Consider the following 12,539-nt stretch of genomic DNA (forward strand, 5'->3'; position numbering starts at 1 on the left):
GCAATGCACTCTCCAATAGTCGAGATCTGTCCTGGCCACGTCTTTGCGAATGCTGAGGAAGGGGAAGGATGATTAGTTGGACACCTACTTAAGAAAGATGCAGAGAACTCTACGACCTCTCATAGATGCCACGGGAGGTTTTGGAATTGTTAGTGTGGAATAATATAACAGTAGGAATCGTTTTGGAAAAACGTGAAACACAGAAAAAACTAAGATAGAAATACAAAGTATGAAAGGGACGAGTCTGGAATTGCATCCACGACCTCCTGCTTATAAGGCAGAAGAAGTAGCCACTAGACCACCGAGCTCATATGATAAGACAAACTTTATAATAAACATAAAAGATTTTTTCAGTTAATTTCTAACAAAGCTTAGAGAGCGTGTTTTTAATTTACGTCAATTATTTGTTTTACGTAACGTTTTTGTTATACAATTTGATTCCAAATCTAATTCAAATCGTTTTGAATTAATGTGATCATTGTTTCATATCTTGAAGAAGAATAAGAAATATTTCATCACAAATAACAGTCTAATTGCTGTCAAGTTTCCTTTTGGCATTCCAACCTTTACTCACAGTTTTGATAATCTGTAAAATATTTTGATTGCGTTACAATATGTACACCGCTAAAGCAAATGTGAGCGTGATCCTGTTCACCAAGAGCCACATGATATTGTTTTGTACGTGAATCGAACGTGTTAAATCGCTGTATATAGTATAAGACTTTTCATCTTAGTAAGAGATAATTTTTAAACATGCGTAGTGTGAAGCTTTCCCTCTATTCTATTTATTCCACTTTGTTGAGGTAGGTATCAAAAAACCGAAAAAAGTCAGAACAAAAACTGGAAGATGTCATGAAAAAGGTGGGAATTTCAACAAACACTTATTTACGTCAACATAGCAATGTAAGTACTAGGATCTTGAGTAAACTCTTGATCTTGATTAGACTCTGGTACCATAGGACACTTAGGAATATTTTTATTTATTAGCAATACATAGTTGATAAACAATTTTTTACACGCAGATATGGTTTTTTTGAGTTATTAATGATTATTTATTTAATTATTTATCACCGTCTTCGATACTGCATAGTACATTATCTTTCATGTCACAGCACAGAAAGCAAAGAAAAAAAAATGAAAGCATGTTAATAAGCTCTTTTAGTGGAATGTCAGTGGAATGTTGGTCTTCTTCTACCGTATATAGCAAAATGTACGTAATATTTGAATATTTTATGAAAGTTTTAGGCAAACTTTCTAGGAAGAGGATAGTACACTGTAGAATATCGTAAATTTACACATATCAAGTTCTAAGAATTGTTTATATTTCATAATTTTTATCTGTGGCTTTTTCAGTGCTTTGGAAACAAATTAACAGCCAGCGATTGAAAAATTCGAGAGCTAAAAAAAAGACATGCGATGTTAAAAACAACAAAATCTTTCATGGTATAGTATAGCGTAACGATTTTAAAATGCCCGAGTTCTTCAATTTCCAGTTCCAGAATTAGTTTTTTGATGACCCTCAAGAAACACAAGTTATCAAAGTAAAAATGTCATTTAGGGTAAGATGGTGTGATTCACCCCCAATAAGGCAATACTTAAATATCTCTTTACTTTTTTTTATACCTTATCTTCTATATATAAAAATGAGTTTGCATTTCCTTTGGAACTTGAGGAAATGTAACTCACGAACGGATGATTCAATTTGCAAGTTTGTCTAACTAATCGTCTTAAGATCAAAAAGCTCTTGGTCGAGTTAACACCCACAGTAAACTTAATAAGACGAAATAGGATTTCTGTTTTGTGGTTATATACTTTACATTGAATTAGATTTCGATCGAATAACTATTATTACTATTATTATGCCTAAACAATGTTAACTCCCTTACACGAAATGTGGTGGACTCATAAAAAATCAATGAATAATACCCCTTCTTCTTCTTCTTTTTCTTCTTCTTCCTTTTCTTCTTCTACAATGGCTCTACATATCAACTAGAACTTGGCCTGCTTTTCAACTTAGTATTCTATTAGCATTTCCTCAGTTATTGATTGAAAGCTTTTCTATGCCATTGCATGAGTATGTATCTTGTGTGGCAAGTACAATGGATACACTATGCCCAGGGAGTCGAGAATGTTTCCTACCCGAAAACATCCTAGACCGGATCGAGAATTGAATTCGCCATCTCCGGATTGGCAATCGCAAGTCTACTGGAGACCCCTATATTTAGAAAACTATATTTAGCTTCAATGAAATAATTTCCACTACATTTGCGTACATTTTCTGTTGACTGTCAAATTGTGTCAATTTTATTTTAGTTGGAAAATTCTTTATTTTATTTAATGCCCAACGTATGTATAAATAATACGTATGTATATATATATATATATATATATATATATATATATATATATATATATATATATATATATATATATATATATATATATATATATATATATATATATAAAGCCTCATTATTATTATTTTAAAAATGTTTTCTTTGAAAAAAAATCACCAACACCTCCACTATTGGTAACATTACCCTTGTTATGTGGGCATGCATCAACAGGTATGAATCGCTAAACTGATATAATTCTAGTGAGATTAAACAATGTGATTCATCGCAAAAGGGAGTTGTTGCTACGTTTTTTGCCTTTCTCGTATTTTAAACATGGATTGCCTCAATAGGCAGCATCTTCCGTGTATAAATTGAACTAGTATGTCTGTGTTATTGTGGAAGCAAAGAACCATGCAAAATACTTACCATAATAAGTTTAAAAAACACGAGCCGCCCATGTCCATTGGGGTTGTATTTGCACAAATCTAATTTTGTATAGTATGTGAGCTCGTGAGATTATTCTGGATTATCATGCTGAATTAACGATCGGCACAAGCTTGAGCACATTTCTTTCATATCTGAAACTTCAATGCTTTCCACAAGGTATATGAACTTATATGTAATGGGAAAGAATCTAGTAGTAAAGGTTAATTAGTGACAACATGCAATTAATTTACGTTCTGTGAATATACGCAACGATCAGACAAAGAAGCAACGAATACCGCAGGAATGAAATCTGATCCAGGGTACATGTATGAGTGGATAGTATCAAGAAAGATGCTTTAAGAATTAATTTAAGAATTTATCATATAAGCATATCTAAAAATATATTGCAATGAGTCCTAGTGAACGTTATTGTTAATTTTTATAAAGATACCAGCCAGTTTAGGTACACATATGACACTATTGAGCTCTCGAGTTTTCTTCAATCTTGCCAACGAATATCTTCAAGATAAACAACATTTATATAATTTATTAATATTGCCAATAGGAGGAAAATTATTGGATCTACTACTAAATGTGATTCGAATTGACTAACATAGTCCCCACATAGCATTCTACGCATCTGATGATCAACGTAAAGAAAAAAAAATCCTCTGAGGTGAATCAGCCTAGAGCTGGAAGCCTCAACAAGAAAGAGAAAAAAAATACCCACATGCATATCAGTTAACATTTATTTCTATTCTACCATATTAATAGATTCTACTTCAATGTTAGACCCTTAATATATGTGTCATATGGAATAGAAGATTTTCCAAGTTGCAAGAAAAAAAGGTTTTTTACATAGATTTATTAATTTCAAACTTCTTCAATTTCGTTGTCTGACACTGATTGAGGTTTTAAATGTTAATTGTATTGTACGTATGTATTAAATATTCGATTTTAAAACTTATTCAGGGTAAAACATTACCAGCCCCAAAACGAATCTCATAAATGGTATTGCCAACCCATCAAAAATTTCTGGTGAGCAATTTTTCTTTGTTGTTTCAAAATACTTTATGTGATGGAAATGTTTTACGGAAATATAAATTCCATTGGTTCATTGTATAATAAATATCTGGTATATGCGATTAGTTACAATGAATGGATAATTACGAGAAACATGGTCTTTCGGCACAAGTGACTCCAGGTTTACAGTTTATTCCATCGCCAACATATCCTCGAGGGCAATGTCCACACCTTACCCCGCTTTGTGTATCATAACATTGAACACCTGTGGATATAAAGATGATACCGAAGATTAATTTTAAATAGAGCTATACATTTAGTCTATATTTGAATACCTGGAAAACAGGGATTGTTATGCTGACAGTTCTCTCGAAGAGGTTCTGGCGCTTTCTGGCAACCCGCACAATTCTCAATTAAATTTCTTAGCTGCTGAATTTCTTCGCGTTGCCTCCTGACTTCTTCGCGCAATTCCCTTACCATTTGAATAAGCTCATTAAGTGACCTTGCGAGATTTTCTGTAATCCATAAATCACTTATGTGGCCATTACGCAACATATACGTATATAGTATTACACATACCATCACAATCTCCATGCATGATCGGAATATCACCTCTTGTATTTGTATTTCTGGCCTCGAAGCGTTCCTCTCGATATTTTTCATTACCTCGGTACCAGTTGCGAACATCCCGTTTCTTATTTCGCTCATAGGATACGCCGTCTTCCGCTGAAATAGAATAATGAATTTCAATAAACTAACGACAGGTAGAATAAATTTAGAGATTAAAATTCAATGTGATTTTATTGAGCTTGAGTTGGATTGACTACTCGTAGTAGTTGGTGATGAAGAAGATATGATGATGGTCAAGCCACATACCCCTACACAGGTATGAGCAGGACGATTTATCTTTAAGTAGAATCGCGTTGGATTTCAATTTCAAAACTACATAGAGCTTTCAGGGGCACATGTTAAGATGAGGGCTAGCACGGCCATCGTGGCAGCCATGTTTGGACTCACCTTAGGGTATGTTCAAGATGCTTTCAAATTATGACCAGATCAACTGCTCTTGCACAGAGAGCAAACAGATGCTTGATTGGGAATAGCACTCATCTTCAATGTTTAAGTTGAGAAATAAGGTCCCAAACCCACGATGATCTCAGTTGGTAGGTTACAAAGGTTAATGTTGATCAATGATGGAACCAGTGTAAGCCGAGTAAACGTCTGCACTTGCCACGAGTTTATGCAAAATTTTATTAGAACAGCCTATACAGACTACAAGCTTTTTTTTTCAATGGCTCTACATTTCAATTAAAACTTGACCTTTGTCTAAGCTTAGAATTCTTTTTGCATTCCCACAATTATTATTTGAATTTTCTATGCTCGTTAATTGCATGAGTAAGTATCTTGTGTGGTAATTACAATTGATACGATATGCCCAAAGAGCTGGGAACGTTTTCAACCCGTATATATACTAGGCCGGACCAGAGTAGAACTAGAATTCACCTAGTCACAGGACAGGTAATAACATTCAGCTAAAAAAGTTTACTTGAGCTCAACCATAATATTCTACATGCAAACCAAAGAGAATAATGATCCCGCTCATGTAGACCACTTGACAAACCACTGAAAGTGTAACTCCACTGCACGATATTTGTTACCGTATTCCTCTTCACATGATTCGCGTTATAGGAGTGTTGGGGAGGAGGGGTAAGCCCGCCTCCCTAATCATTTGTTTCATTTAAATATAATGGGAAGGTCAATTTTATATAATCTTCCAACATAATCTTCCTTCATATGTATGCTTTGTAAACATTATAGTTTGATAGTTTTAACATATAGATGAAAAACAAAAACATGTAGAAAATGGATCTCTTCAAAAAGGTGCAGCTAACCACTTAATGAAGTAAAATGAGCAACGAGCCTGAATTTTGTGGCAAGAGCCCATCCTTGATAGACTACTACACTAGTTCAAATATAAGACGTCCAAGCCTTGATTGAGAATACTAGTCATGATTAAAATGCGGGTTTGTTGTTATTGTGATCTGTTAGTTTATGCAATCAAAATAATATATTACCTTGTTCGTAGATGGATTTCTTATTTTTGAGAAGTTTTTCGGCGGATCCAGCCTTTTTCACATGTTTCCGTTTCAGCAAATTTTGGCAACTTGTTCTTGAAAGTGCATTCTCTACAGATGAATCCAAATGTAATGGATACTTGCGTTCTCTAAACTACTCAGAAAAAAAGCAATATAAAAACAATGTATTTTGTATCTCTTGCTTTCATTTGGCATCATTTACCAATTTAACATTCGGATCGTCGAGGTTCAGGTACAGTTTTGAAATATCTATATCTAAATCTAGCTTCGCTCCTTCTTTGCAATCTATAAAGAGCACCAATGAAGTATGACTAAACAGTATTGCCAGTGATCGAATAGTGGTCGTCTCATTCATTCCAGGGATTTCCAGATATTTCGAATATGCGTTGGCATTTGAGTTGATATCAACAGTTACTGAAACATTTATAATCATTAGTAAACATTTGTATGTAAAATATTGCCAAATTTACCTCTTTTGCCTTTGCGATCTAAATAAAAGGAAAACTTATTTTTTGCGGTGGGGAAATCAATCATAAATAGCGCCTCTATCGCAAGACGATATTTTCGTCGAGGCCTTGAAAAATATTTTAAATGGTATTTATAAATGGTATAATACTATATACAGCACATTTGTACCTTATATGTCTGAGAGAAATTATGAAATCATTTTTTATGTACGTTTCCAGTTCATTTGAAGCAACTAGAAGGAAAAAAGTGAGAAGGGTAGTGTTATTGACCTTTAAAGAATAGAACACATGCTTACCTGGATCAAGTGACAAAGAAAGTCCTTCATTTGAGAACCATGCTATACAAAACAACAGCAGTATTTTTCTCATTGCTGTTTAATTACTGAAATTGAAAAAAGATATATGAGTAATCTATTGTAATAAAACAAGAGAGCTGAGTAAATTAATTATAAACATGAACAAAGTCTCAAGCTAACTATTAAGGAATACCACATACCCTTATTCTACAAGTATGATTAGGTTAGACTTCATTATTAACTCCTTGGGTAATAACTAAAATAATAGCTCTGAAGATTCAACTATTCAAACTTCATTAATATGTAATCATATTTAAGTAAAGGCTGTTTATTCCATCATTAGCAACATGCCACATATCAATTATATTCGGTAATTCGGGCTTAATCTGTGTCGGTATCATGCGTGCTCATTGTAAAAAAAATCGCGAAAATGACAAACCAAAAGATTTGCCCTCAAATGCATTGCTTTCGGTTGTCTGCCTGTCCCGTGGATTAAATATATGTACTATTATAAAAAATATGAATGATTTTCTTTGAGTGTTTTTCGTATAAGAAATAGTATATTGGCCATTACTTCTGAGCCCATGATCCGATCTGGGAGGATGAAGAACTGCCTACCGGCTGCCTTACTGATTCACCATCTTTCATTGATTTCAAAGCAGCGTACGATTCTGTGAAAAGGAATGTGCTGTGGCAGATAATGTACAAACATGGTTTTCCGACGAAACTGATTAGACTGATACTTGCAACGCTTGATTGCTGGAAATTAAGTAATCGGGTTGCAGACGAAGTGTCAACCACGATTGTGACATTAGATGGATGGAAGCAAAAGTATTGTTCAACATTGCGATTAGAATATCTGGCGTGCAGAGGAACGGCACCATCATCACATGGTCGCATATGCTTCTGGGATTTGCAGACGACATCGACCTAATTGGAAAAGATCGCAGAGCAGTAGTAGAGGCTTTTGTCCCAATGTAAAGGGAGATGACCTGGATAAGCTAAACTATTAACTCTACCAAGACAATGTTCATGGTTGCGGGTAGAGGTAGAGGAAGGCCTAGTGGTATTGATGCTAAGGTAGTGCTTGATAGGGATGTGTTTTCGAAATTGTTGAAGAATTTGCGATATCCTGATTTTGGCATTCTGGCCGCGTGTTAATGGACATTGTCTTGGATATCGTAATATTGTGAAAGCGAGGGCTGTAACACAGTAACACAATTGACTGCCCTGCAGCTACTGTGAAAATCGGTCTCGGAGTCGAGGACCGATGTTGCCCTCCTGTCCGACCCGTACAACGTCCCTGTCGATAACGGCAATTGGGTGGCGGACGGTACCCGATCCAAGAGGTAGTACACCCCTCTGCTGAGGGTGTCGCGATAGCCAAGATCAACGGTGTGTTCTTATGTAGCTGCGAATCTGTGTCAAAAGGCCGAAGGTCAAAAGGTCGAAGGACAAAAGGTCGAAGGACAAAAGGTCGAAGGACAAAAGGTCGAAGGACAAAAGGTCGAAATAGCAAAAGGTCGAAAGGACAAAAGGACGAAGGGTCAAAAGGTCAAAATGACAAAAATTCGAATGGACAAAAGGTCGAATGTTCAAAAGGTCGGATATGTGTCATAACGTCGAAGGTCAAAAGATGGAAGGACAAAAGGTCGAAAAAACAAAAAGACAAGAAATGAGATGGGAGTTGTGAGTAGTGACAAGTGAGATGCAAAATGGAAGTAGTGACCATAGATAAATTAGAGGTGAGATGTGAAAAGTGAAAAGTAAGAAGTGAGAAGTGGAAAGGAAGAAATGAACCGTTTGTTTGAGAAACTGCATATGTAACATTTTTGGCCAAAATGAGATTTTTATATATTCTGAATCCTCGTCCAAAAATACGTATTCTGGCAAAAAATACGAAAAAAATTTTTTTGTTCAGGAATGTATCAAAAAAATTTCGTTTGTTTGAGAAACTACATATGTCCACGTACATTGAAGAGCAATTGTGGAGTACTGCTTACATTTTTTGCACTGAAAGTGCCCCAGGGTTTTGAGTTTTGCCAAAAACTGTTGATCTGTATCGAATAAATCGAAAGATTCGGTGCAAATTTGTTCAAAAACAGTTTTTTGTTGTTTTCTCGAAATTGTGTAAATCGGACTTATGCAGTTTCTCAAACAAATAATTCAAATAAGAAGTAAACAGTGACAAGAGAGACATGTGATGTGAGAAGTGAGGCACAGAGAAGTAAGAAGTGAGATGTACATAAGAAGTGAAAAGGAAGAAAGAAGAAAGGAGGAATCATATGGCCGGGGTTCAGCCAAATCGCACCAAGCGCCAACAAAAAATCACCCATTTTTCTGTCAAAGATTTCGTTTATCAGATTTAAGTGATCATAAATCGTATCGGATATATCTCAACCTCATAATTAAGGATATCCTACAACAAACGAACACATAAATTGATATTAAATGATTTCCGCTTCCGTTTTACGAATAAAATATTATAATTCAGTTAAAAAGCCGCTTGGTGCGTTTTGGCAGAAATAGAAGAAGGAAGAAAGAAGGAAGGAAGAAGAAGGAGAGAATACACAATGAAGCAAAACAAAAGAAAGAAGGAGGAAGCAAGTATGTAACAGGAAAAAAGAAGAAAGATGGAAGAAATAAGGAACAAAGAAAAGAGAAATAAGGAAGAAAGAAGAAAGAAAGAAGTAAGAAATAAGGATTAAAAAAGGATGAAAGGAAGAAGGAAGAAAGAAGGATGCATGAAGGAAGAAAAAAGGAAAGAAAAAAGAAAGAAAAAAGAAAGTAGGAAGAAGAAAGAAAGTAGGGTGAATGAAGGAAGAAAGAGAAAAGGAAAAGAGAAGAATGAAAAAAGAAAGGAGGAAAAAAGAAAAAAGGAAGTTTGAAGAAAGAAGGAAAAAAGAAGGAAAAAATGAGGAAGAAAGAAGGGGGAAATAAGGAATAAAGACGGAAGAAAAAAAGAAGAAAAACGGAAGAAAGGAACCAGGAAGAACGAAGAAAGGAAGCAGGAAGAACGATAAAAGATAAAAGAAAGAAAGAAGAAAGAAAGAAGAAAGAAAGAAGAAAGAAAGAAGAAAGAAAGAAGAAAGAAAGAAGAAAGAAAGAAGAAAGAAAGAAGAAAGAAAGAAGAAAGAAAGAAGAAAGAAAGAATAAAGAAAGAAGAAAGAAAGAAGAAAGAAAGAAGAAGGAAAGAAGAAAGTAAGAAGAAAGAAAGAAGAAAGAAAGAAGAAAGAAAGAAGAAAGAAAGAAGAAAGAAAGAAGAAAGAAAGAAGTAAAAAGGAAGAAAGGAAGAAGGAAGAACGAAGAAAGAAAGAAAGAAAGAAAGAAGAAATAAGAAAAAAAAGAAGAAAGAAAGAATAAAGAAGGAAGAAAAAAGAAGGAAGGAAGAGAAAAAGAAGAATGAAGAAAGAAAGAAGAAAGAAAGGAGAAAGAAAGAAGAAACAAAGAAGAAAAAAAGAAGAAAGAAAGAAGAAAGAAAGAAGAAAGAAAGAAAGAAGAAAGAAAGGAAGAAAGAAGAAGAAGAAAGAAGAAAGAAAGAAGAAGAAAGAAGAAAGAAAGAAAGAAGAAAGAAGAAGAAAGAAGAAAGAAGGAAGAAAGAAAAAAGAAAGAAAGAAGAAGAAAGAAAGAAGAAAGAAGAAAGAAAGAAGAAAGAAAGAAGAAAGAAAGAAGAAAGAAAGAAGAAAGAAAGAAGAAAGAAAGAAGAAAGAAAGAAGAAAGAAAGAAGAAAGAAAGAAGAAAGAAAGAAGAAAGAAAGAAGAAAGAAAGAAGAAAGAAAGAAGAAAGAAAGAAGAAGGAAAGAAGAAAGAAAGAAGAAAGAAAGAAGAAAGAAAGAAGAAAGAAAGAAGGAAAGGAGGATGAAATAAAAAAGAAAAAAAAGAAAGTAGAAAAAAAAACAAGAAAAATGGAAAAAAGGAAGAGGAAAAGATGAATGGAGGATGAAAAAAGGAAGAGAGAAGCAAAAAAGAAAGAGTAAAGAAGGAAAAAAAGGAAGAAAGTAAAAAGTGCGTTTGGGCAGAACCCCGACCGAAAGAAGGAAAAAAAAGGAAAATAGAAGAAGGAAGAAAGAAGGAAGGAAGAAGAAGGAGAGAATACACAATGAAGCAAAACAAAAGAAGAAAGATGGAAGAAATAAGGAACAAAGAAAAGAGAAATAAGGAAGAAAGAAGAAAGAAAGAAGTAAGAAATAAGGATTAAAAAAGGATGAAAGGAAGAAGGAAGAAAGAAGGATGCATGAAGGAAGAAAAAAGGAAAGAAAAAAGAAAGAAAAAAGAAAGTAGGAAGAAGAAAGAAAGTAGGGTGAATGAAGGAAGAAAGAGAAAAGGAAAAGAGAAGAATGAAAAAAGAAAGGAGGAAAAAAGAAAAAGGAAGTTTGAAGAAAGAAGGAAAAAGAAGGAAAAATTAGGAAGAAAGAAGGGGAAATAAGGAATAAAGACGGAAGAAAAAAAAGAAGAAAACGGAAGAAAGGAACCAGGAAGAACGAAGAAAGGAAGCAGGAAGAACGATAAAAGATAAAAGAAAGAAAGAAGAAAGAAAGAAGAAAGAAAGAAGAAAGAAAGAAGAAAGAAAGAAGAAAGAAAGAAGAAAGAAAGAAGAAAGAAAGAAGAAAGAAAGAAGAAAGAAAGAATAAAGAAAGAAGAAAGAAAGAAGAAAGAAAGAAGAAGGAAAGAAGAAAGTAAGAAGAAAGAAAGAAGAAAGAAAGAAGAAAGAAAGAAGAAAGAAAGAAGAAATAAGGAAGAAAGAAAGAAGAAAGAAAGAAGAAAGAAAGAAGAAAGAAAGAAGAAAGAAAGAAGAAAGAAAGAAGAAAGAAAGAAGAAAGAAAGAAGAAAGAAAGAAGAAAGAAAGAAGAAAGAAAGAAGAAAGAAAGAAGAAAGAAAGAAGAAAGAAAGAAGAAAGAAAGAAGAAAGAAAGAAGAAAGAAAGAAGAAAGAAAGAAGAAAGAAAGAAGAAAGAAAGAAGAAAGAAAGAAGAAAGAAAGAAAGAAGAAAGAAAGAAAGAAGAAAGAAAGAAGAAAAAAAGAAGAAAGAAAGAAGAAAGAAAGAAGAAAGAAAGAAGAAAGAAAGAAGAAAGAAAGAAGAAAGAAAGAAGAAAGAAAGAAGAAAGAAAGAAGAAAGAAAGAAGAAAGAAAGAAGAAAGAAAGAAGAAAGAAAGAAGAAAGAAAGAAGAAAGAAAGAAGAAAGAAAGAAGAAAGAAAGAAGAAAGAAAGAAGAAAGAAAGAAGAAAGAAAGAAGAAAGAAAGAAGAAAGAAAGAAGAAAGAAAGAAGGAAAGGAGGATGAAATAAAAAAGAAAAAAAAGAAAGTAGAAAAAAAAAACAAGAAAAATGGAAAAAAGGAAGAGGAAAAGATGAATGGAGGATGAAAAAAGGAAGAGAGAAGCAAAAAAGAAAGAGTAAAGAAGGAAAAAAAGGAAGAAAGTAAAAAGAAAGAAGGAAGAAAAACAGGAAACAAAAAGGAAGAAAAAAGGGGAGAGAGAAACAAGAAAGAGAGAAGAAATAAGGAAGATAGTAGGAGAAAAGGAGGAAAAAAGAAGAAAGAAAGAAGAAAGCAAGTAGGAAGTAAAAAGGAAAAAAGAAGGAAGAAAAAAAGAAAGAAGAAAGAAAGATGAAGGAAAGAAGGAAGAAAAGAAGAAAAAAGAAAGAAGTTAGAAATAAAGAAGGTGAAATATGGAAGGAAGAAGTAAGAAAGAAGAAAAAATAATTAAAGGAAGGAAGCATATGAAGTAAGAAAGGAAAAGGAAGAAGGAAGAGAATAGAAGGAAACAGGAAGAAGAATCAAGAAAGAAGGAAGAAAAAAGAAAGACCTTTCGTCATTTCGACCATTTGATGCAGTTTTTTTGTTTCGACCTTTTGTCCCTTCGACTTTTTGACCCTTCGACCTTTTGTCCTTTCGACCTTTT

General features: G+C 33.7%; 1 protein-coding gene across 3 annotated transcripts in view; it reads right to left on the minus strand.

Moving 5' to 3' along the window:
* LOC134211799 (cartilage oligomeric matrix protein) overlaps positions 1 to 12,539 on the minus strand; it is a 35,415-nt gene that overhangs the window by 10,088 nt on the left and 12,788 nt on the right. For 2 of the 3 annotated variants that reach the window (XM_062689045.1, XM_062689046.1), the window contains exons 2-9: positions 6,645 to 6,730; positions 6,518 to 6,581; positions 6,352 to 6,455; positions 6,084 to 6,295; positions 5,861 to 6,014; positions 4,365 to 4,511; positions 4,121 to 4,300; positions 3,933 to 4,050 (exon numbers count right to left, since the gene is read on the minus strand). In XM_062689045.1, the coding sequence (XP_062545029.1) occupies positions 3,933 to 4,050; positions 4,121 to 4,300; positions 4,365 to 4,511; positions 5,861 to 6,014; positions 6,084 to 6,295; positions 6,352 to 6,455; positions 6,518 to 6,581; positions 6,645 to 6,717 (1,052 nt within the window). In that variant the 5' untranslated portion in view covers positions 6,718 to 6,730. The other variant, XM_062689047.1, reaches the window with a different exon arrangement.

This window comes from Armigeres subalbatus, chromosome 2 (assembly GCF_024139115.2).
Source record: "Armigeres subalbatus isolate Guangzhou_Male chromosome 2, GZ_Asu_2, whole genome shotgun sequence".
Classification (NCBI taxonomy): domain Eukaryota; kingdom Metazoa; phylum Arthropoda; class Insecta; order Diptera; family Culicidae; genus Armigeres; species Armigeres subalbatus.